The 26,538-nt window shown below is 42.2% G+C and overlaps 1 protein-coding gene across 2 annotated transcripts; it reads right to left on the bottom strand.

Annotated features, from left to right (window-relative positions):
- Positions 1-3,357: 3,357 nt before the first annotated feature.
- LOC112256413 (prostaglandin E2 receptor EP2 subtype) lies at positions 3,358-26,538 on the bottom strand. 2 transcript variants are annotated; one of them, XM_024429667.2, is made up of 3 exons: positions 25,992-26,538; positions 25,480-25,667; positions 3,358-6,143 (listed from the first exon to the last, which is right to left on the bottom strand). In XM_024429667.2, the coding sequence occupies exons 1-3, from the start codon at positions 26,293-26,295 to the stop codon at positions 5,961-5,963; spliced, it is 675 nt and encodes a 224-aa protein (XP_024285435.1). In that variant the 5' UTR covers positions 26,296-26,538; the 3' UTR covers positions 3,358-5,960. The 2 variants fall into 2 exon arrangements, with proteins under 2 accessions (XP_024285435.1, XP_024285434.1); XM_024429666.2 differs by having other exon boundaries at positions 25,480-26,538.

Raw genomic sequence — 26,538 nt, 5'->3', positions numbered from 1 at the left:
TGGAGTGATAGCCTTCCTTCTTCAAGACCCCTTTTACCCTGTACAAATCTCCCACTTTACCACCACCAAAGCACCCCCAGACCATCACATTGCTTCCACCATGTTTGGCAGATGGCGTCAAGCACTCCTTCAGCATCTTTTAAATTTTTTTCTGCATCTCACAAATTTTATTTTTTGTGATCCAAACACCTTAAACTTAGATTCGTCCAGTCTTCCTCTGTCCAGTGTCTGTTTTCTTTTGCCCATCTTAATTTTTTATTGGCTAGTCTGAGATATGGCTTTTTCTTTGCAACTCTGTCTTGAAGGGCAGCATCCCGGTGTCGCCTCTTCACGGTTGATGTTGAGACTGGTGTATTGCGGGTACTATTTAATGAAGCTGCCAGTTAAGTACTTGTGAGGCGTCGGTCTCTCAAATTAGACACATTAATGTACTTGTCCTCTTGCTCAGTTGTGCACCGTGGCCTCCCACTCCTCTTTCTATTCTGGTTAGCGCCAGTTTGCGCTGTTCTTTGAAGGGAGTAGTATACAGCGTTGCACGAGATCTTCAGTTTCTTGTCAATTTCCCGTATGGAATAGCCTTCATTTTCCAGAACAAGAATAGACTGACGAGTTTCAGAAGAATGTTCTTTGTTTCTAGCCGTTTTGAGCCTGTAAGCGAACCAACAAATGCTGATGCTCCAGATACTCAACTAGTCTAAAGAAGGACAGTTTTATTGCTTCTTTAATCAGAACAGGTGTCAGCTGTGCTAACAATTGCAAAAGGGTTTTCTAATGATCAATTATCATTTTAAAGGGATAAACTTGGGTTAGCTAACACAACTTGCCATTGGAACACAGGCGTGATGGTTGCTGATAATGGGCCTCTATACGCCTATGTAGATATTCCATAAAAAATCTGCCATTTCCAGCTACAATAGTCCTTTACAATATTAACAATGTCTACACTGTATTTCCCATCAATTTTATGTTATTTTAATGGACAAAAAATGTGCTTTTCTTTCAAAAACAACATTTCTAAGTGACCCCAAACTTTTGAACGGAAGGGTATGTATATTTATTCATGTACCATCTATCTCTGAGTATGCATTGTTAATCTTTCTTCAAGTGCTTGAGTCATTTTTGAGATGTTTGGCCTTTACGATTGGCATTTAGCACTCTCCACCCATGAGGTCTCCCCTATCTCACTTGAACTCTGTGTGTGTGTGTGTGTGTGTGTGTGTGTGTGTGTGTGTGTGTGTGTGTGTGTGTGTGTGTGTGTGTGTGTGTGTGTGTGTGCGTGCCTCTAACCAGCCGCACTCCTATCGATCAACATGCCACATAGCAGCTGTTTCCTGTCTGCCCCTTTCTGACTCTCTTCTGTAGATCTACCAGTGCCCTGCCTTTGCCTGTCCCGAGGAACGCAGTAAACACATATCAACTTTGCGAATGCTTCCCCCCTCTGCGCCCATTAAACCCAGGGTTGCCAAGAGATAATTATATTAACAAGGACATCTTTAACAATATGAGATTGAAATGAATTTTTGATGAAGGACGAAACAGTGCTGACATTTTGGATCTCGTGATTAGGCCCTCGGATTAGGTGATAACTGTCTCACAGGAAATGGTAGAGTAGCTGACAAAAGCCGGGGAAAAAGAACATGGCACAGAAATCATCTGTAGTGGTACCAGCTTTATTATGTCATGTTACAAAACCAAAACATCAATCATTTTATTGACACATTTCAAAAACAAAAATCGTCCGTTGAGACACAAACCGTACTAGCTGCAAGCAACAAGGCAAAAAAGGACATACTTTGACTTTGTTTTCGAGCTGCCTTTCTTGAAATTATCATAGCCTGCAATGATATGTAGGTACAAGGCCTGGAATATGTCACGTTGGGTTTCCGTCAAGGCAACCACATGTACATTCTAAATGTGCAGAACGTACGAGTCAGCCGAACCCAAATGACACCAGACAGGTTGAACGAGGGGAATCAAATGATCACGTCTGGGAGGATGGCAGCTCTTGGCGACGCGTGCCACATTGACAGACACCACATTGCAGTTGGTGATAAACACATTTCCTTCCCTCTCCGATGAGTGACTGAATTGTTTTAAAAAGATACAGATGTTTGTCTATTTTCAAATTTGTTTACTATGATAACATAATCCTGTGGTTGAAATTTCACCCTCAAAACAACAGTTTGATGATTTTCTGTCTATGTAGATTCCACATCACAATACATTCACAAATTACATTGAAACAAGTTTGTGCCCAGTGTGTTATGTCCCAAATGGCACCCTACCGTATATATATAAAAGTGCAGTATGTAGAGAATAGGGTGCTATTTGGGATGCACCCAAAGAGAGATATGTTCAGCAGATTGATGCATGCTGCTCTCTCTAAAATATTACGGGTTCCTTTTGAAATGTGAAATGACTTTGAACAGCAACTGTATCAATAACACATTTTCTTAAAACGGACAAGGTGAATCATCTTATCTGATAAAGGAAGCACAAAGACACACATTTGTTAAGCACTTCTGAATTGTGTATCTGCTGCAGGGCTAGTGGTGGGTTGCCATGGCTTCAGCCATTGATTACATACAGTGCCTTCAGAAAGTATTCACACTCCCTTTTTTTGTGATTAAATTGAGATTTTGTGTCACTGATCTACACACAATACCCCAAAGTTAAGTGAAATATTGTTTGTAGAACATTTTGTAGATTAATTTTTAAAAAATGTAAAGCTGTAATGTCTTGAGTCAATAAGTATTCAACTCCTCTGGTATGGCAAGCCTAAGCTCAGGAGTAAAAATGGGCATAATAAATCACTAAAATTACATGTGTTCAATAGTGTTTAACATGATTTTTGAATGTCTAACCCATCTCTGCACCCCACGCAATCAATTATCTGTAAGGTCCCTGAATCGAGTACTGCATTTCAAGCACAGATTCAACCACAAAGACCAGGGAGGTTTTTTAGTGCCTTGCAAAGAAGGGCACCAGTTGGTCAATGTGTATAAAAAAAAGCTGAATATCCCTTTGAGCATGGTGAAGTTATTAATTAGGCTTTGAATGGTGTACCAATACACCCAGTCCCTACAAAGCGTCCTTCCTAACTCAGTTGCCGGAGAGGAAATAAACTGCTCAGGGATTTCACCATGAGGCCGATGAGTATTTTAAAAACAATTACAGAGTTTAATCGTTGTGATATGAGAAAAATGTGGATGGATCAACAACATTGTAGTTACTGCACAATACTAACCTAAATGACACAGTGGAAAGAATTAAGTCTGTACAGAATACAAATATTCCAAATCATGTGTCATGTTTGCAACAAGGCACTTAGGTAATAAAAAAAATGTGGCAAAGAAATGTACTTTTTTATCCTGAATACAAGGCATTATGTTTGGGGCAAATCCAACACATCACTGAGTACCATGTTATGGGTATGCTTGTCAACGGAGAAAGGACTAGGGAGTTTTTTAGGATACAAATAAACGGAATACAGCTAAGCACAGGCTAAATTCTAGAGGAAAACCTGATTCAGTCTTCTTTTCAACAGACACTGGGAGACTAATTCACCTTTCAGCAGGACAATAACCTAAAACACAAGACTAAGACAACATTGAATGTTCCTGAGTGGCCTAGTTACAGTTTTGACATAAATCAGCTTGAAAATCTATGGCAAGACTTGAAAATGGCTTTCTAGCAATGATCAACGAACTATTTGACACAGCTTGAATTAAAAAATAATAATGGGCAAATATTGTACAATCCAGGTGTGCAAAGTATTTTGTGTAGATCGTTGACCAAAAACGACAATTGAAAACAAATAATTCTCACTTTGTAACACAACAAAATGTAGAAAAAGTTAAGGGGTGTGAGTACTTTCTGAAGGCACTCATGAAGAGGAGGTTTGTGCCTCTGGTCTCCCATTCCCCTTTGCAGGAGCTTGAGAATATAAATCCATTCAACATTCTCCCACCACGAGGCAGGGGACCTTAAGCCGCCTTACCATAACAGACCTTAGCTATGCCAGCTAAAACAGAAATTGAGCTTTTCTTATTGGAAAAGTTCAGCTAGTTCCTCCGTTTCGGTCCATTTATATTTTGTTCTGTGCCTAATGAACACGACCCAGGACATGCAAATGACATGACTAATCGGCTTTATTAATCAATCCAGAGAATAAACCAAATTAATCACATTTGTAATCAAAATCGTATGCCTGTTCCCGGGGAGCCAGCTGCAATGTAATTAACTCCATATAATTATGATGTCATTATTCTGTTTATTTCGTTAGTATTCGTGACTAGTGATCCAATTCAAGGCTCTGCATGTTGTTAATCTAATGTTGTCTCCCAAAGGCCACATGAGCATCTGATTTGCTTGTGCAAGTTCTATTGGTGGAGCTCGTCAGATCCCTCAGTTTGTTTTGATTATGGAAGAGTAATAACTTTTTAAAGGGGTGGTTAAGAGTCTAACTTTGTTAAAACACACATCTGGATGCCATCCCTGACGTGGGCCTATGACAGGAGGTGGGGTTCCAGAAAGGGTTGGGCGGATAAAGGCTGACGGATGGATGAGTCAGGAGCATATTTACAGAAGTGTTAACACACGCATACACACAAATGCACAAACATACACACACCCACTGGCGCACACACACGCGCTGGCACATTAATACACGTCTGTCAGTCTCAATCAGGATCTTCCGCAGTACTGATTAAGGCGAATACATGAACAATAGGTATAATAGGTACATGGTAGGATTCCCTGTAAACATCATGTATTTTCGGTGCCATCTCTTTGACACTGACACACACACGTGCACACGGGAACGACAGATTTAGTACTGCACACTGAACATCATAAGCTCCTTGTCAGCTTCGGGTGCATTAATACATCAATGAGATCTGAACACACATCATAATAAATACTCAGGCTGTCATTTCATCACAAAGAAACCTCAAGAATACAGAGGACACCTCCTTTATCTTCTTACGATTCCATCACCACAAACATTTTGCATGCTACCCAACTTCAAATAACCAACATCTGGTTCCAAGTTCATAGTGCCACTCAACCATGTGACAAAAGAAGGATAAAAAATCAGTGTGTCAAAAATAAATGTCATTCTCGAGCTCTTGCCCTTTGGCTTTTCGAGGTGAGCACCCAGTGGGAGGAAAGGTGAACAGATCATAGCTGCAGGGAGCAGGGATAGTGTGTGTGTGAATCCAGCTTGCATCACATGGATGAAGTCTCTGAATGTTCGATTCATGATACGCAATTCCCCAAACCACAAGGATGTCATATGATAGTGGAAGGAACATCTCAATACAAAGAAACGTCCCTGGGAGTCCCGGGGCATGCTAAAAGGGCATGGCGCCAACAACGCAAGCCTCTGGAACATGATCAACTCATATAAAATACAGTCCTTATCTGATTTAGTCCCTTCAGTGTTGTGAATCCTATGTTGCTGTCCTTGTAGTGGCCTCTGGTTTGCGAGTCCATGCTGTAAGAACGTATAACGTGTAGTGCTTTTAAGAACATGACCCGTAATGTAACCCCACTCTCCTTAGAGTTCGAGTCCAACTGTCCGTCTGCTGCTGGCCTCCGGAGTCTTCCAATTTGAGCCTCTCAGAGCTTGTTCTAAAACAAGAACACTGCAGCCTACGTTTGCAGGAATGTGTAGGTTGCTGCTCCGCTTGTCCAGCTGTTGCCCCTAAGTAGCTCAACACCTCTCCCACCGCCATAGAACCAGACCACTGGGCAGGCCGGGACATGTGGGCAGCAGCTCTATTCTGAGTGGCTACTCCCTTCGGAGGCAATTACAAGGCCCCAATCAGGTCCAATACATCAGCGGGTCAAACCATCTGCGTGGACATGGGGGGGTGGGTGAACTCAGAGGAAGCACTGGGATGGCACAGCTCCAGCTGGGTGGGCGTGTCCTTCCCCAGGGAAGACTTGAAGAAGGACTACCTGGAGCGCAGGAGGGGCACCTTGCACAACGCTCCCCAGAAGAAGCGCAGCACTGACGGGCTGAGGAAGATGAACACCCAGGGGTCCACGATGGAGTTGGTGGAGAGAAAGAGGAGGGCGATGAGGTCCGTCTTGTGGCTCTCTTTCCGCTGGCCCACGGAGTTTATGTACACACGGATCTAAGAGACAAGAGAGGAAGAAAAGACACTGAATAGCAAGTCCTAATGTCTTACTGCGGGATGTCTAAGTGCGGTATCCGTGCCTCAGGCTTGTTTAATGGGTAACGCCAACACCTGCAGCACATACAGTATTCCTCCACCCCTCCCCAGCGTGGGTACAAATCCCAGCCCCACTACTATTCTTCATTCCCCCTCTCTGTTGTTCCCCACTCATTTCATCCTATCCCTCTCTGAATAAAATGAAAATACCCCCAACATAAAAAAAAGTGTCACCGCTGTCACCATCAATTTTTAAATTTTATTTCACCTTTATTTAACCAGGTAGGCAAGTTGAGAACAAGTTCTCATTTACAATTGCGACCTGGCCAAGATAAAGCAAAGCAGTTCGACACATACAACGACACAGAGTTACACATGGAGTAAAACAAACATACAGTCAATAATACAGTAGAAACAAGTCTATATACGATGTGAGCAAGTGAGGTGAGATAAGGGAGGTAAAGGAAAAAAAGGCCATGGTGGCAAAGTAAATACAATATAGCAAGTAAAACACTGGAATGGTAGATTTGCAGTGGAAGAATGTGCAAAGTAGAAATAAAAATAATGGGGTGCAAAGGAGCAAAACAAATAAATAAATAAAATAAATACTGTAGGGAAAGAGGTAGTTGTTTGGGCTAAATTATAGGTGGGCTATGTACAGGTGCAGTAATCTGTGAGCTGCTCTGACAGCTGGTGCTTAAAGCTAGTGAGGGAGATAAGTGTTTCCAGTTTCAGAGATTTTTGTAGTTCGTTCCAGTCATTGGCAGCAGAGAACTGTAAGGAGAGACGGCCAAAGAAAGAATTGGTTTTTGGGGGTGACCAGAGAGATATACCTGCTGGAGCGCGTGCTACACGTGGGTGATGCTATGGTGACCAGCGAGCTGAGATAAGGGGGGAATTTACCTAGCAGTGTCTTGTAGATGACATGGAGCCAGTGGGTTTGGCGACGAGTATGAAGCGAGGGCCAGCCAACGAGCGTGTACAGGTCGCAATGGTGGAAAGTATATGGGGCTTTGGTGACAAAACGGATGGCACTGTGATAGACCGCAACCATTTGTTGAGTAGGGTATTGGAAGCTATTTTGTAAATGACATCGCTGAAGTCGAGGATTGGTAGGATGGTCAGTTTTACAAGTGTATGTTTGGCAGCATGGGTGAAGGATGCTTTGTTGCGAAATAGGAAGCCAATTCTAGATTTAACTTTGGATTGGAGATGTTTGATGTGGGTCTGGAAGGAGAGTTTACAGTCTAACCAGACACCTAGGTATTTGTAGTTGTCCACGTATTCTAAGTCAGAGCCGTCCAGAGTAGTGATGTTGGAAAGGCGGGCAGGTGCAGGCAGCGATCAGTTGAAGAGCATGCATTTAGTTTTACTTGTATTTAAGAGCAGTTAGAGGCCATGGAAGGAGAGTTGTATGGCATTGATGCTTGCCTGGAGGGTTGTTAACACAGTGTCCAAAGAAGGGCCAGCAGTATACAGAATGGTGTTGTCTGCGTAGAGGTGGATCAGAGACTCACCAGCAGCAAGAGCGACATCATTGATGTATACAGAGAAGAGAGTCGGTCCAAGAATTGAACCCTGTGGCACCCCCATAGAGACTGCCAGAGGTCCGGACAGCAGACCCTCCGATTTGACACACTGAACTCTATCAGAGAAGTAGTTGGTGAACCAGGCGAGGCAATCATTTGAGAAACAAAACCAAACTAAACAATAACTGGCAAGGCTTAAAAGAGCATATTTTTTAAGCTCTCGCAAACATCCTGTTTATCTCATTCTCCCAAAAGTAAAGCAGACCAGAATGTACTCCTTGCTGGTACCTAACCAGCCAAACCACATTCTTTGTATCCTCTATGTTTGTTTTGAAACCCTCCAACACAGGATCGGCAATGGGTGAAGTTGGCAAGGGCCAACTTCATTTTAGGAGATCAGCTTCAATGTCAGATTGAAGCAGATCGTCTTTAGTGAAACAAAAGCTTCAGAAGAGGAAGCTAATTATGGAGTAACGCTCTAAAATAAACAAAAAAGGAAGGCTGTAAAGTAATAAATAAATAAATATATAAACACATTTTGGCAGGACCTCAGAGGATAGCAGCATGGGAACCTTGGTTGTGTCCCCTCGAACACCACCCTTCACTTGCTCATAAAAAGTGATCCACTACAACACACTACTGGGCCCATGGCGTTGCAAGGGTCACAACAATGATTGACTGTGAGTGAGAAAACGTACCAACACGACCACGCACAGGCGGTATGTAACCCTATACTCAAGAGTACTATATTTAGATGATTTAAGATGGCCTTAAACTTGAGAAATTGTTTATTTTCCTAAAATAGCCTCACATTTTTATATATTAATTGGACCAAAGAAGATGGAAATATGCAATCCTACCTATGGAGAACATTCAAATAATATAATAATATGGATGTTTACTGTAACTGTGCCCTGATTAAAATGCCAATATGTAACTTTTTGGGCGACTCGACCAAATTCATATAGTAATGTAAGTTATAGATTCGTCATTCTACTTGAAAGCAGAGTATAAGAATAATGATGACCCATGCTTCTTTGAAAACATACTGTAAATACTGAATAACAATATAAATGCAACATGCAAACATTTCTGTGATTTTACTAAGTTACAGTTCATATAAGGAAACCAGTGAATTTAAGTAAAATCATTAGGCCCTAATCTATGGATTTCATATGATTGGGCAGGGGTGCAGTCATAGGTGGGCCTGGGAGGGCCTGGGAGGGCACAGGCCCATCCATTTGGAAGCCAGGTCCACCCACTGGGGAGCAAGGCCCAGCCAATCAGAATTTATTTTTCCCCACAAAAGGGCTTTATTACAGACAGAAATACTCCTAAGATTCATCAGCTGTCTGGGTGGCTGGTCTCAGATGAACCCGTAGGTGAAGAAGCTAGATGTGGAGGTCCTGGTCTGGCATGGTTACATGTGGTCTGCGGTTGTAAGGCTGGTTGGACAAACTACCAATTCTCTAAAACAGGCGGCTTACGTTAGAGAAATGCACATTAAATTCTCTGGCAGCAGCTCTGGCGGACATTCCTACAGTCAGCATACCAATTGCACCCTCCCTCAAAACTTGGGACATCTGTGGCATTGTGTTGTGTTGTGTGACAAACCTACACATTTTAGAGTGGCCTTTTATTGTCCCCAATGCAAGGTACACCTGTGTAATGATAATTCTGTTTATGATAATCAGCTTCTTTATTTGCCACACCTGTCAGGTGGATGGATTATCTTGGCAAAGAAGAAACGCTCACTAACAGGGATTTAAACACATTTCTGCACAAAATGTTTGAGAAATACGCTTTTAGTGCATATGGAAAATTTCTGGAATCTTTTATTTCAGCTCATGAAACATGGGACCAAAACTTTACATGTTGCGTTTACATTTTTGTTCAGTATATAATAATTTATCAAGCCTAAAAGCAACACAAGACTCTATTATTATGGTGGGAGATTATAATACGGTTTTAAATACATCAATAGACCGTAAAGGAAAGGAAAGGAAATCACGAATATCGTGGATATATGGAGGCTTAAATATCATGACCTAGTGAGATAGACAGTTGAAGTTGGAAGTTTACATACACCTTAGCCAAATACATTTAAACTCAGTTTTTCAAAACTTCTGATATTTAATCCTTGAAAAATATCCCTGTTTTAGGTCAGTTAGGATCATCACTTTATTTTAAGAACGTGAAATGTCAGAATAATAGTAGAGAGAATGATTTATTTCAGCTTTTATTTCTTTCATCACATTTCCAGTGGTTCAGAAGTTTACATACACTCAATTAGTATTTGGTAGCATTGCCTATAAATTGTTTAACTTGGGTCAAACGTTTCGGGTAGTCTTCCACAAGCTTCCCACAATAAGTTGGGTGAGTATTGGACATTCCTCCTTACAGAGCTGGTGTAACTGAGTCAGGTTTGTAGGCCTCCTTGCTCGCACACGCATTTTCAGTTCTGCCCACAAATGTTCTGTGGGATTGAGGTCAATGCTTTGCGATGGCCACTCCAATACCTTGACTTTGTTGTCCTTAAGCCATTTTGCCACACCTTTGGAAGCATGTTTGGGGTCACTAACTATTTGGAAGAACCATTTGTGACCCAAGCTTTAACTTCCTGACTGATGTCTTCTTGAGATGTTGCTTCAATATAACCACATAATTTTCCTTCCTCATATTGCCATCTAATTTGTGAAGTGCACCAGTCCCTCCTGCAGCAAAGCACCCCCACAACATGATGCTGCCACCGCCGTGCTTCACGGTTGTGATGGTGTTCTTCGGCTTACAAGAATCTCCCTTTTTCCTCCAAACATAACGATGGTCATTATGGCAAAACAGTTCTATTTTTGTTTCATCAGACCAGAGGACATTTCTCCAAAAAGTACGATCTTTGTCCCCATGAGCAGTTGCAAAACATTGTCTGGCATTTTTATGTAGTGGCTTCTTCCTTGCTGCCGCTCAGGTTATGTCATATAGGACTCGTTTTACTGTGGATAAAGATACTTTTGTACCTGTGTCCTCCAGCATCTTCACAAGGTCCCACAAGGTCTGACCCATTGAGAATGTGATGAAAGAAATAAAAGCTGAAATAAATAATTCTCTCCACTATTATTCTGACATTTCACATTCTCAAAATAAAGTAGTGATCCAAAATTGCAGTGCATCTCCTTCTCATGGACTGCACCGGATTTTCCAGTTCTTGCTGTGAGATGTCACTCTTCCAACAAGGCACCTGCAAGTTCTCGGACATTTCTGGGGGGAATGGCCCTAGCTCTCACCACCCGATCCAACAGGTCCCAGACGTGCTCAATGGGATTGAGATCCGGGCTGTTCACTGGCCATGGCAGAACACTGACATTCCTGTCTTGCAGGAAATCACGCATAGAACGAGCAGTATGGCTGGTGGCATTGTCATGCTGGAGGGTCATGTCAGGATGAGCCTGAAGGAAGGGTACCACATGAGGGAGGAGGATGTTTTCCCTGTAACGCACAGCGTTGAGATTGCCTGCAATGACAACAAACTCAGTCCGATGATGCTGTGACACACAGCGTCAGATGACGGACCCTCCACCACCAAATCGATCCCGCTCCAGAGTACAGGCCTCGGGTGTAATGCTTATTCCTTTGACGATAAATGTGAATCCGACTATCACCCCATGGTGAGACAAAACCGTAACTCGTCAGTGAAGAGCACTTTTTGCCAGTCCTGTCTGGTCCAGCGACGGTGGGTTTGTGCCCATAGGCCACGTTGTTGCCGGTGATGTCTGGTGAGGACCTGCCTTACAACAGGCCTACAAGCCCTCAGTCCAGCCTCTCTCAGCCTATTGTGGACAGTCTGAACACTGATGGAGGGATTGTGCGTTCCTGGTGTAACTTGGGCAGTTGCCATCCTGTACCTGTCCCGCAGGTGTGATGTTCGGATGTACCCATCCTGTGCAGGTGTTGTTACACTTGGTCTGCCATTGTGAGGACGATCAGCTGCCCGTCCTGTCTCCCAGCAGTGCTGTCTTAGGCATCTCACAGCATAGACATTGCAATTTATTTCCCTGTCCACATCTGCAGTACTCATGCCTCCTTGCAGCATGCCTAAGGCATGTTCACGCAGAGGAGCAGGGACCTTGGGCATCTTTCTTTTGGTGTTTTTCAGAGTCAGTAGAAAGGCCTCCTAAGATTTCATAACAGTGACATGAATTGCCTGTCTGTCAGCTGTTAGTGTCTTAACAACCGTTCCACAAGCAGTCATGGTATATGCTGCAGTTTGGGCCGCCTGACTCATTGCGAACTGTGTGAAGTCCATTTATTCCTAACAAAGGCCATAATTAATTTACCAGAATTGAACATAATTATGACATAACATTGAAGGTTGTACAATGTAACAGCAATATTTAGACTTAGGGATGCTATACGTTAGACAAAATACGGAACAGTTCCGTATTTCACTGAAAGAATAAACGTTTTATTTTCGAAATGATTGTTTCCGGATTTGATCATATTAATAACCTAAGGCTCGTATTTCTGTGTGTTATTATGTTATAATTAAGTCTATGATTTGATATTTGATAGAGCAGTCTGATTGAGCAGAAGCAGGCTCGTAAGCATTCATTCAAACAGCACTTTAATGAGTTTGCCAGCAGCTCTTTGCAATGCTTCAAGTATTGCGCTGTTTATGACTTCAAGCCTATCAACTCCCGAGATTAGGCTGGTGTAACCGATGTGAAATGGCTAGCTAGTTAGCGGGGTGCGTGCTAATAGCATATCAAACATCACTCGCTCTGAGACTTGGAGTAGTTGTTCCCCTTGCTCTGGATAACGATGCATCGAGGGTGGTTGTTGTCAATGTGTTCCTGGTTCGAGCCCAGGTAGGGGCAAGGAGAGAGACAGAAGCTATATGGTTACACTGGCAATACTAAAGTCCCTATAAGAACATCCAATAGTCAAAGGTATATGGTCAAAGGTATATTTTTACACTTCCGGTGCCTCGCCTTTTTTACCAATGTGTTATTTATTACATTGGTACCCAGGTAATCGTAGGTTTTATTACATACAGTCGGGAGGAACTACTGGATATAAGAGCAACGTCATCTCACCATCATTACGACTTGGAATAAGACTTTCCCGAAGCGGATCCTGTGTTTTGCCCACCACCCGTGACAATGGATTGGATCCCAGCTGGCGAACCAATACAACAACGCCGTAAAAGGGGCAGACGAAGCAGTCACATCGTGCACCACTCCCAAGCATACTACTCGCCAATGTCCAGTCTCTTGACAACAAGGTTGATGAAATCCGAGCACGGGTATCTTTCCAGAGAGACATAAGAGACTAACGTTCTTTGCTTCACGGAAACATGGCTCACTCGAGACACGCTATGGAGTCGGTACAGCCAGCTGGTTTCTTCATGCATCGCGCAGACAGAAACAAGCATCTTTCTGGTAAGAAGAGGGGCGGGGGGTATGCCTTATGATTAACGAGACGTGGTGTGATCATAACAACACACAGGAACTCAAGACCTTCTGTTCACCTGACTTAAATTCCTCACAATCAAATGTCGACCGCATTATCTACCAAGAGAATTCTCTTCGATTATAATCACAGCCGCATATATTCCCCCCCAAGCAGACACATCGATGGGCCTGAACGAACTTTATTTGACTCTATGTAAACTGGAAACCACGTATCCTGAGGCTGCATTCATTGTAGCTGGCGATTTTGACAAGGCTAATCTGAAAACAAGACTCCCTAAATTCTATCAGCACATAGATTGTGCTACCAGGGCTGGTAAAACCCTGGATCATTGTTATTCTAACTTCCGCGACGTATATAAGGCCCTCCCCCGTCCTCCTTTCTCCCACTCTCAGGTCTGCTCAACGCTGGTCCGACCAATCTGATTCCACGCTTCAAGATTGCTTCGATCACGTGGATTGGGATATGTTCCGCATTGCATCAAACAACAACATTGGCAAATACGCTGATTCGGTGAGCGAGTTTATTAGCAAGTGCATTGGCGATGTCGTACCCACAGCAACTATTAAAACATTCCCCAACCAGAAACCGTGGATTGATGGCAGCATTCGAGCAAAACTGAAAGTGCGAACCACTGCTTTTAACCAGGGCAAGGTGACCGGAAACATGACCGAATACAAACAGTGTAGCTATTCCCTCCATGGCAATCAAACAAGCTAAGCGTCAGTATAGAGACAAAGTAGAGTCGCAATTCAACGGCTCAGACACAAGAGGTATGTGGCAGGGTCTACAGTCAATCATGGATTACAAAAAGAAAACCAGCCCCGTCGCGGACCAGGATATCTTGCTCCCAGACAGACTAAACAATTTCTTTGCTCGCTTTGAGGACAATACAGTGCCACTGACACGGCCAGATACCAAAACCTGCAGACTCTCCTTCACTGCAGCCGACGTGAGTAAAACATTTAAACGTGTTAACCCTCGCAAGGCTGCAGGCCCAGGCGGCATCCCCAGCCGCGTCCTCAGAGCATGCACAGACCAGCTGGCTGGTGGTGACATATTCAATCAATCCTTATCCCAGTCTGCTGTTCCCACATGCTTCAAGAGGGCCACCATTGTTCCTGTTCCCAAGAAAGCTAAGGTAACTCACTTCCGTCATCATGAAGTGCTTTGAGAGACTAGTCAAGGACCATATCACCTCCACCCTACCTGACACCCTAGACCCACTCCAATTTGCTTACTGCCCCAATAGGTCCACAGATGACGCATTCGCAACCACACTGCTCAGTGCCCTAACCCATCTTGACAAGAGGAATACCTATGTGAGAATGCTGTTCATCGACTACAGCTCAGCATTTAACACCATAGCACCCTCCAAACTCGTCATCAAGCTCGAGACCCTGGGTTTCGACCCCGCCCTGTGCAACTGGGTACAGGACTTCCTGACGGGCCGCCCCCAGGTGGTGAGGGTAGGTAACAACATCTCCACTCCGCTGATCCTCAACACTGGGGCCCCACAATGGTGCGTTCTGAGCCCTCTCCTGTACTCCCTGTTCACCCACGACTGCGTGGCCATGCACGCCTCCAACTCAATCATCAAGTTTGCAGACGACAATACAGTGATAGGCTTGATTACCAACAACGACGAGACGGCCTACAGGGAGGAGGTGAGGGCCTTCGGAGTGTGGTGTCAGGAAAATAACCTCACACTCAACGTCAACAAAACAAAGGAGATGATTGTGGACTTCAGGAAACAGCAGAGGGAGTACCCCCCTATCCACATCGACGGGACAGTAGTGGAGAGGGTAGTAAGTTTTAAGTTCCTTGGCGTACACATCACTGTCAAACTGAATTGGTCCACCAACACAGACAGCGTGGTGAAGGAGGCGCAACAGCGCCTCTTCAACCTCAGGAGGCTGAAGAAATTTGGCTTGGCACCTAAAACTTTCACAAACTTTTACAGATGCACAATTGAGAGCATCCTGTCAGGCTGTATCACCGCCTGGTATGGCAACTGCACCGCCCGCAACCGCAGGGCTCTCCAGGGGGTGGTGCGGACTACACAACGCATCACCGGGGGCAAATTACCTGCCATCCAGTACACCTACTGCACCCGATGTCACATGAAGGCCAAAAAGATCATCAAGGACAACAACCACCCGAGCCACTGCCTGTTCACCCCACTATCATCCAGAAGGCAAAGTCAGAACAGGTACATCAAAGCTGGGACAGAGAGACTGAAAAACAGCTTCTATTTCAAGGCCATCCGACTGTTGAATAGCCATCACTAGGTGGCTTCCACCCGGTTACGTAACCCTGCACCTGAGCAGCTGCTGCCCTATATACATAAACTTGAAATCACTGGCCACTTTAATAATGGGACACTAGTCACTTTAATAATGTTTACATATTTTTGCTTGACTCATCTCATACTGTATTCTATTCTACTGTATTTTAGTCTATGCCACTCCGACATTGCTCATCCTAATATTTATATATTCCTTAATTCCATTATTTTACTTTTAAGTTTGTGTGTATTGTTGTGAATTGTTATATATTACTGTGCTGTTGGAGCTACAAAGACAAGCATTCTGCTAAACACGCAATAACATCTGCTAAACATGTGTATGTGACCAATAACATTTCTTTGATCTGCTGCTGTGGTTGTGTGCATCCCTAACATGGGGAAAGTAAACAGTTAGATATCTGGATGCAGAACCATAAATGTGAGGGACCGGCTCGGTCTTATGTAGGAAAATTTGAAATTGAGTTTTTTTTTTTTACATTGGATAAAAGTAGAGACTCAGAGCTACAAAATGGTACATCATACACTGCATTTGAGGAACAATGGGAAAGTAATTCTGCTTTGAAAGTTGACAGACTTGTAAATACCAACTTTTGAGAGAATAGTCTTGTTTGGTACCTACTGGAGAACTCTCCTTTGTCTACACCCAATTCAGCATTGTTCACGCCCTCTTAAGCCAGCCCCACCCATCTTTTTAAGGATTCGCATGAGGTGCTAAACAGTGAGTGGTGTAGTAAAGATTAAGACCAAATGTGGTAAAAGTAGTAGCCTACAATAAGGAAAAATTCCATGTAAACAGGAAGTGTCCAGATAAAAAATATTTTATAAATATTAGATGACACTTACCCAGACACACTTGTCTAAATTGATGGGTCGACAGCTTTTACCCCCAAGCCATCAGACTCCTGAGCAGGTAATCAAATGGCTACCCAGACTATTTGCACTGTGTGTCCCCCCAACCCTTCTTTTACGCTGCTGCTACTCTCAGTTGATCATATATGCATTGTCACTATACATTCATGTACATACTACCTCAATTGCCCGGACCAACCAGTGCTCCCGCTCATTGGGTAACCGGGCCATCTGAATTGTTCCCCGCCACCCACCACCCTCTTTTATGCTACTGCTACTCTCTGTTCATCATATATGCATAGTCACTTTAACCATATCTACAGTTGTGGCCAAAAGTTTTGAGAATGACACAAATATACATTTTCACAAAGTTTGCTGCTTCAGGGTCTTTAGATATTTTTGTCAGATGTTACTATGGAATACTGAAGTATAATTACAAGCATTTCATAAGTGTCAAAGGCTTTTATTGACAATTACATGAAGTTGATGCAAAGAGACAATATTTGCAGTGTTGAACCTTCTTTTTCAAGACCTCTGCAATCCACCCTGGCATGCTGTCAATTAACTTCTGGGCCACATCCGGACTGATGGCAGCCCATTCTTGCATAATCAATGCTTGGAGTTTGTCAGAATTTGTGGGGTTTTGTTTGTCCACCCGCCTCTTGAGGATTGACCACAAATTCTCAATGGGATTAAGGTCTGGGGAGTTTCCTGGCCATGGACCCAAAATATCAATGTTTTGTTCCCCAAGCCACTTAGTTATTACTTTTGACTTATGGCAAGGTGCTCCATCATACTGTTCATCACCAAACTGTTTCTGGATGGTTGGGAGAAGTTGCTCTTGGAGAATGTGTTGGTATCATTTTTTATTCATGGCTGTGTTCTTAGGCAACATTGTGAGTGAGCCCACTTCATTGGCCGAGAAGCAACCCCACACATGAATGGTCTCAGGAGGCTTTTTGCTTTACAGGACTGATGGTAGCGCTCACCTTGTCTTCTTCGGACAAGCTTTTTTCCGGACGCCCCAAACAATCAGAAAGGGGATTCATCAGAGAAAATGACTTTACCCCAGTCCTCAGCAGTCCAAACCCTGTACCTTTTGCAGAATATCAGTCTGTTCCTGATGTTTCTCCTGGAGAGAAGTGGCTTCTTTGCTGCCCTTCTTGACACCAGGCCATACTCCAAAAGTCTTTGCCTCACTGTGCGTGCAGATGCACTCACACCTGCCTGCTGCCATTCCTGAACAAGCTCTGTACTGGTGGTGCCCCAATCCCACAGCTGAATCAACATTAGGAGACGGTCCTGGCGCTTGCTGGACTTTCTTGGGCGCCCTGAAGCCTTCTTCACAACAATTGAACCGCTCTCCTTTAAATTCTTGATGATCCGATAAATGGTTGATTTGGGTGCAATCGTACTGACAGCAATATCCTTGTCTGTGAAGCCCTTTTTGTGCAAAGCAATGATGATGGCATGTGTTTCCTTGCAGGTAACCATGGTTGACAGAGAAATAACAATGATTCCAAGCACCACCCTCCTTTTGAAGCTTCCAGTCTGTTATTCAAACTCAATCAGCATGACAGAGTGATCTCCAGCCTTGTCCTCGTCAACACTCACACCTGTGTTAACGAGAGAATCACTGACATGATGTCAGCTGGTCCTTTTGTGGCAGGGCTGAAATGCAGTGGAAATATTTAGGGGGGATTCAGTTAATTTGCATGGCAAAGAGGGACTTTGCAATTAATTGCAATTCATCTGATCACTCTTCATAACATTCTGGAGTATATGCAAATTGCCATCATACAAACTGAGGCAGCAGACTTTGTGAAAATTAATATTTGTGTCATTCTCAAAACTTTTGGCCATGACTGTACATTTATTTTCTATTTTTTTTATTTTACCTTTATTTATACCGTTTTTTTCTCATTGAGATAATATCTCTTTTCCAAGAGAGACCTGGTCCAATAGCAGCAGAGGGAACAGCGTTTCAGACGAAACAACTTACATACACTAATACAACATTAAACAAAACTATAAACACACATACAGTACCACAAATATTTTACATTAAAAACACAAACATCTTGACTAAAAACAGCTGGCCTCAAAACAATTACACTCTATGATATATACATAGATCAAGTGTTTAAACTCCACCAACGAAACTAGATCTGAACATTTTAAAATGTTCAGGAGATAATTCCAGGACCAAGGTGCTAAGTAACTAAAACTTTTTCTACCATGACCTCTTCTAATTTTTGGTACTGTTAGAAGCAAATCAGAAAGGGACCAAATTGATATTTATTTACTGACCAGACTAAAAAAGAAAAATTAAACGGGCCTATTTATATAACAAATATGAATTCAGAGGGCAGAAATTATTAAATATTAAAGCAGTAGACCTCTCACAAAAGTCTTCAGTCATACAAAAGTTATACTTAAACCCAAACTGGTTATCTAGCAGATGAGTAAAAATGTCTCACCCCATATTCAAGAAGGGCCCTTTTCCCTTTAATCAGATTACAATCTCTCACTTTCGGTTATTTGAAAATTAAAATCCAAAATATCGCTATTAACCTCTTGATGCTACCCATCCCGGATCCGGGATCGTGACTACAGCTCAAGCTCATTAGCATAACGCAAAATGTGAAAAAATATTCTTAGACATATTTAACCTCCACACCTACACAAGTCCAATAGCTCAAATGAAAGATAAACACCTTGTTCATCTACCCAGCAAGTCAGATTTCTAAAATGTTTTACGGCGAAAACATAGCACACATTTATATTAGACCACCACCGAAACAAAATGCAAGCGGCGGCCATTTTGTCCCAGAAAATATAAAATTTAAAAGTAGGATTAAAAAATAAATAATTCACTAACCTTTTGAAAATCTTCATCAGATGACAGTAATATTACATGTTACACAGTACATTTTTTTTTTTCAATAATATGCCATTAATATCCATAAATCTCTGTTTACAATGACGACATTTCAAAAATGCTACTCAAAATGTCCGGAGAAATTATGATAGCTCGGACAGATAACGTCAGATAACAAGCAATAAACATGACTAAATATACATGTTCTACATATAGTTACAAAGATACACTTCTTCTTAATACAACCGCTGTGTTACATTTATTTTTAACGTTACAGAATTCGTTCACTAGTCTAATGAGTCGGCGCTCAGATATTAGCAGTGTCTCCTCTACGTTTGGAGTCCACAGAAACCCAAAATAACCACATAAATATTCCCTTACCTTTGATGTTCTTCGATCAGAAGACGTAGAAGGAGTCATACTTACCCAATACATCGTTTGGTTTCAAGTTGTGCGTCTTTGTATTAGCATATGCTAACAGCTTCAGCTGAAATGCACCCAAAATAACTTCTGCTCCTTCTGGTCCCGCACTCTTGCGCAATCAAACTTCAAAATTACATATTATATGTTGACTAAACTGGTCAAACTAAGTGCAGAATCGAGCAAAATGATGTTTTTATCATGTAAAACAATGATCATCACGAACAAAAACCGGCTTCAACTGGTGTCTATTGGAAAAGAACGTTCCCCAAAAGAAATGAGAGTGAACCGGGCATTTTCGCCCGCCAAAGGATGAGGGAGCGCGCAATTCAAACAATGAACGTGCCAATTGAAAGCAGACATCGCGCTGAACAAATACATACTGTTCCCAGATCGGTAGCTGCCTGGGAAGGGTGGGGGCGATGACGTCAAAGTTGACCCAACTTTTCTCTTGACAAGAGAGAGTTTGGGAGAAAGGCTGCCCTGAGAGTTCTGCTTTACATACAGACATAATTTAAACGGTTTTAGAAACTTTAGAGTGTTTTCTATTCAATAATTATTATTATATGCATATATTAGCAATTTTGGAAAAAAATATTTTCAGTTTACTATGGGCACGCACTTCCTCCAACGGGGGCAGTATTGAGCCATAAGCTCAAGAGGTTAAAACATGCCATAAAAAGTTGGTTGCAATTTCAGTTTAATCCACCAGAAAAGACAGAACAAATATTACAAGAAATGTTATGGTTAAACTCAAATATACTAATTGATTTAAAAAAACAATGTCATAATTTAAAAATATATATATAATCTTTGTAAATGTTATCATAAAAAGGACTGGTGGAGTAGTCACACATGCAGCTCACAAAAATGTATGGAAATGTCTGCTCTACTCAAAATTACAACCAACTAATTGCAGCATTGCCGCAAAAATGGAAGAGCCAAGTGGAAGGGGGGAGAAAATAAGGAACTTGTCTGTTGCCCTTGCTTTAAGACCAAAATTAGTGAAAGAAAATTGTGATAATTAAAAAAAAAAAGTATACCAGTTTAATTTATGGACAAAAAAATGAACAGCTACACCACAGAGATTTGATGTACTAATTCCATGGCACACGGTTTATCAACCGATACACAAAACAATGCTGGATTCAAAACTGAAGAGTTTTTCAATTTAAATTATTATACAAAATTCTTGCAACCAATAGAATATTATATATATGGGGGATACAACCATCCCAGCTCTGCAGATTTTGCTGCGAAGTGACAGAATCATTAGATCATTTGTTTTGGTACTGTCCATATGTAGCTTGTTTTTGGTCGTAGGTTCAGGAATGGCTGAAGAATTGCAACATTTACCTGGAGCTAAATAGCACTGCTGGCTGATTTAAAAAGTCATAGTCAATCAATCAATACGATGATAATATTCTTAGCAAAATTATTCTTTAATTTACAATATGTAGAATCTATGAGAATAGAAAGGTTCAATACTTTTGTGAAGCATCACAGCACAGTTGACAAATATATGGCAAATATAAATCAAAACTGGATGGTGTTCAGAGATATATGAAAGGGGTGCTTCTACACCTGCATTGCGTGCTGTTTGGGGTTTTAGGCTGGGTTTCTGTACAGCACTTTGAGATATCAGCTGATGTACGAAGGGCTAAATAAATACATTTAATTTGATTTTTATTTGATTTGAGGATAGCTGAAGGATGGGACTAAAAACAAACAAAAAGGTAACTATTGTAAAATATTCTGTGTCTGGAAAATGTATATATAAGCTGGAAGTAGAAGCCTAAGTGTTGTTGTCCATTATTTTACTCCAAATAGCAGAGGTGTGGTAGGGTTAGGGGAAAATAATAAAGGAAATATACAAAATAAATATATGGGGGATTGGAAATGATGCAAACAATTACATTGATGGAAGCCACAATCTACAAAATAATAATAACGACTAAAAATGTAAAGTATAACAAGCGGTAGATATGTTTTATGTGCACTTTTTCTATTTCTAAATTTTGTTTTTGTGTCTTTTACTGTCGGTTTTGTACACCAGCTTCAAACAGCTTGTCACGACTTCCGCCAAAGTTGGTGCCTCTCCTTGATCGGGCGGCATTCGGCGGGTGACGTCACCGGCTTTCTAGCCTCCACCGATCAACATTTATTTTTCCATTTGTTTTGTCTTGATTGTACACTCCTGGTTCCCATTACGTTTGAATTATTTCCCTATTTAACCCTCTGGAGCCATCATGGTTTTGTCCGTGTTTATTGTTGTCAGTTGTCTCGTTTATGTGATTCTGGATTTTCGTTCTCCTTGTTGGAAGATTATTTTTGAGTAAAGTTACTATTATTACTCATCGCTGTGTCCTGCGCCTGACTCCGCCTTACCCACATCACCTAGACTCTGACACAGCTGAAAAAATAATATTTTTGGTTATGGAAAATACACTAGATGGTACAAAGATTCTCAACACTATACTTGCTTATTTTGCCACATAAACTGAAATTAGGCAAACTATTAGAGTTTTAGCAACCAGGCAATGGTGGAGCAATTTCTGCATAGTGCAACTTTAAAACATACAGAGTTTATTGATAAGCTAATCAAACAAGAGAGAGGGTAGGCTGAGGCCAGAGCAACAATGACACTATCTAAATATCTATTCCACATGCTAAATGGCACAGAGCCGAAGATGTATTCGCAGGAGCGAAACAAGATTTGGTCTGGAACAAATTTCCAACAGTCTGTCTGTCGCTAGATACCTTTAGAACAGATGCTATTTTCTGAAATAAAGTCAAATAAAGTACAAATGCCATCAATATCCCTATCAAGTAATTCCACAATAATGATTGGAAAATGTGACCATCTCACAGGTTATTACTCTCAGTATTAGTGAGACACATTCCTCGACCGGGCACACACACACACACAAACACACACAGCCCCTGCTCTATGTGGCTACGCTATGTGCACTATTTGGCTTTCCCAGTGTGACACACAAGTGCTGACCCCAGTAAAAGTGGGCCAATTTCCTGAAACAACCATAATTACTCCAATATCCTGTGGGTGGAACTAGCAGTGAGAACGACCTCGAGGAGAGTGAAAAACACACCGCAGCCAGGCCTTACTTCTGTGTCTGCACGGTGCACAGGACCTTAGGTACTCACAAAGTGCAATGGGGCCAAGCTCATCCATATGAATTATTGACACTACTAAGTGTGAGAGGGTTGATTAGTGCTCTCAATACATTCGTATTCCAGTAAGCATTAGGCAAATAGAGTAATGGCTTTATAAGTACCTCCAGATGTTGATTCTCTACTATTCTTTCCTTGTGTCCTTTCTCTATGGCTCCTCAGAACGTATTGGAGAAGACATGGTTCCTCCTTTCTGACTTTCTCCTCCAATGCGTTTTTGAGAAGGAAGTGATGAGATAGGACTTGAGGAATCGAGCAAAAGACGACTGAAGAAATAGCCTACATGTAATTTTGGTATTCCCTCCAACCAAGGTGCAATTTTGTTTCCCAAGAGTCAAGGGGTCAGGGTACAGCACCTTATCCCCAGAGCTTAATCTACTAAACACAAATACTTCAGAGAGCTCCTTCAAATTCTCCACTAATTATGCTCTGTCTGAACCCTACGTACCCTGGAACTTGAGAAAACGCTGGGGGGATTGTTTCACGCGGTTGCTTGCTGTTTAGTTAGAGAGCACTCTGGGTGGATGTTGATGAGACAAGCAGATAGCTGTATTCTCAGTAGGTGTCCAATCGCAACTGTGAAACTATGTTTAATTATTCATCATATCATCTGTGACTGAGGGCATAGAGGCAGGATGCGGTTTCATTAACAGCAGACCGACCTAGAGTATAGGCTTGAATCCCACAGGGGGGTCTGACTGTGTCTGCATTGCCTTAGATAGAGTCTAGTGCACTATACTGCCTATAAGACTACCTCTGAGAGATAAGAACGATTAACCAAGACGTGGGAAATACGCTTAAAACTATAGGATCCTCATTTATCACCTTTTAAGAGTCAGAGTTTTCGAACACAATGGAATGTTTGAAATCGAACAAATTATGTTATTTATAACCCATACAAGTTATGTGGTTAACAACCAGACTCTTACAGTATGTGGGGTCCTGTGTTTGGCACGATAAGCAAGGCCGATGTTCCGCTTTCACGATTGATTTACAGACGGCGTCATGGGACATCCATGCGTTTGTGCGTAGGACCGTTGTTGCTTTTCTCCATCGGGGCAGACACCTTGTCAATTTAGCAGGAGACGATTCTTCTGTAACAAGCACATGTTTCATGCCATCTACCTATTGGTGACCTTAAATCTATCAATGGATCTCATCCATCATACGGAGCGGGGGTGGTTGAGAGGGAAACTGAATTGGTCCCACTGTTGGGGACCTGGACCGCCACTGTGCGACCCTTATGAAGCTCCAATTGTGAGAAAGCTGACCTGACAGATAATGCATTATGATACAGTTATAATGCATTGACTTTTCGTAATGTATGACCCCCTTATAGCCTTATAACGAGACATCATAAATGTCAATGCACTCTAAATGATTATACCTGTCAGAGTTAAATGACCAAAGTTTACTTTTGTAATGACCAGTTTTGGTTTTGTGGGGGTATTTTGCTGTGTGAAATGTCACTGGTTGGTTGGCATTTGGTTTCCTGCCTACATGACACATACAGTGATCTATAAATAGGTACCACTCTGTTTCCTATTGTTGTCTACTTCCTTTCGCTTCTGAGTGTCTTTCATAAAATATAGTAATAATAACACAAACTCCATGTAGTAAGTGTTGAAGTACATAATGTGTTTATATCATAGCATAACTGGCACACTATCCCCAGGGAACGCTAGTCTAATCTGACATATATCAAGAGCCAGGAGGATTCAATCACCACTTTATTGAACCAGAGGCAATTAGGACTAATGACCATGTAACTCCATGAATGGTGATATATGGGACACTGGGATTGCTGTGTCTTTACAGGACTCAATCTGCTAATCACAACAAATCACAGCTGACTGAGACAAGTCTCCACCCCTGACATACCATTGCACGTGGATTCACAAAATCCCATCTAAAATCTTAGGTTAATGTACATTGATCCTCAGAATATGCCATGAACAGGGCATTGAGGCAATACCTCAGTCAATGACAGGCGGATTTTTAGGAGCAGGAGAAATATAGCTCCAACATATGGGCACGATTTGACATGCTAGTTGTGGTTAACCTTTAATGCTTCATCTTCGGTTGCAAAATGCTTTGAGATATATAAGACATATGTGGATGTCTTTATTGGAATTCAAGGCCCCCTTTATTGCCTAACGGTACTGAATAAGAACATGTGTTACTCATTTTTGTCTTTCTTTTTCTGAGAAACACTCTTTGTTTATACATGCACATTTTTATGCTGACTGTATTAGACAGGCATCCTAATATTTCTGGAGGTCAAACTGTTTGGATGTTGGCTTTGCCTTTTACTTTCAGTAGACAATATGCCAAGGTATAATGCATGGCGAGACGGGCTATTAGCTTGTCTAACTATTATCATAATAATGATCATGATTAAATAACAGTAATTTTGAGTACGTTAAAGATTTCATAGAGAGACATAGCCTACCATATAAACATCACATGTAGCCTACCACTGTTATAACAAGTAATATAGCATTAGAGCTGTCTGCAGACAAGTACATTGTTATTACCTATCAAGTGAGAAATATAGCTTGACTCGATTGCGCAAAATATGTGTCAGACTATCAAAGGGACACTTGGGAGGCGAACAGTACAACATTTAGAATAGTTTTAAAAAAAACTTACCACCAGAGGAAGGGAGCAAATCATGAATATCACCGTCATGAACACCAGTACGATGAGATGCTCGACCTCTTTGGACATGGAGAGGACTCTCCGGTCCTTCTTACTCCGAGTTGTCACGGATCCCCCGTTTAGTTTGCGCCTCCGGTACATCAAAACCAGGTGATAAACGACAAAGGCGTTACAAGCCGCTACAGAAAGGACTAAAATGAGCATAACAGTTGCGTACAGGACTGGGTAAACACGGTCTTCGGGCATTAACGGATTCATGTCAATGAAGCACCACGTCCCCGGGCAATACTGCACGTAGTCCCCGAAACCCAAAAAGGGCATGATGCAAAACACCGCGCAAACTAAATAGATGAAAGGAATGGTGATGTATCCACAACGTTTAGTGATGTGCCGCCCGTAGAAGTAGGGGTAGCCAATTGAGAGGCATCGCTCGAGCGCCATGGCGAAGAGGAGAAATAAAGTGGCCAAGCTGAAAAAAGTCATACAGAATCCAAAATACTCACACATTGCAGGAGGTTCAGTGTTAATCATAGCAATAATGGTGGTGTTTAAGGAATAGGCAGCCAGGACGAAAGGGCTGACCAGACAGGTGCCCATCAGGTCCGTGACGACCAGCGTGGTGACCAGAACGTGAAAGAGCGACAGTCGCTGCCGGCTCTGGTACTTCCTGCGGCGGATCTCCAAAAGGATCAAAGCGGCCAAGTTCCCTATCACTCCGGCGGAGAACATGATCGCGCTGATGCGCGGGTTCCCCTTGTCAATGTGCAGATTGCTGTGGCATGGGTCATTCTCTGTGTCATTTGCCATAGGAAGAGTTTTGCCTCCGTCAAATACTTCAGTCCTGCTCTATCTGGGTGATATTCCAAAACGATTTGCTGTTCCGCAGAATTAGATTTAAGTGCTTTAGTTTCAAGACTTTAAAAGGCTGCGGTGTCTGGGAGCTTGTGATAAGACAGGTTGAGAGAGGAGGGCACCTATTGTGATGGCGCCACAAGCGTCTTCTCTCCACCTTTTCTTCACACGAATTACAACTAATCAGTGAAGTATAGT

The sequence above is a fragment of the Oncorhynchus tshawytscha genome, linkage group LG24 (genome assembly GCF_018296145.1).
Source record: "Oncorhynchus tshawytscha isolate Ot180627B linkage group LG24, Otsh_v2.0, whole genome shotgun sequence".
Taxonomy (NCBI): domain Eukaryota; kingdom Metazoa; phylum Chordata; class Actinopteri; order Salmoniformes; family Salmonidae; genus Oncorhynchus; species Oncorhynchus tshawytscha.
Note: the sequence above shows the minus strand (reverse complement) of the source record. Positions and strands in the feature narration are given on the sequence as shown.

What these genes read in the sequence shown, in the direction of transcription:
- LOC112256413 (XM_024429666.2), bottom strand. Translation starts at nt 26,295, where the DNA reads ATGGCAAATGACACAGAGAATGACCCATGCCACAGCAATCTGCACATT. An exon ending in TTTGCTCCCTTCCTCTGGTG is followed by an intron (nt 6,144 to 25,479) that starts GTAAGTTTTTTT and finishes CTTGTCTCTTAG; the next exon opens with ATCCGTGTGTACATAAACTC.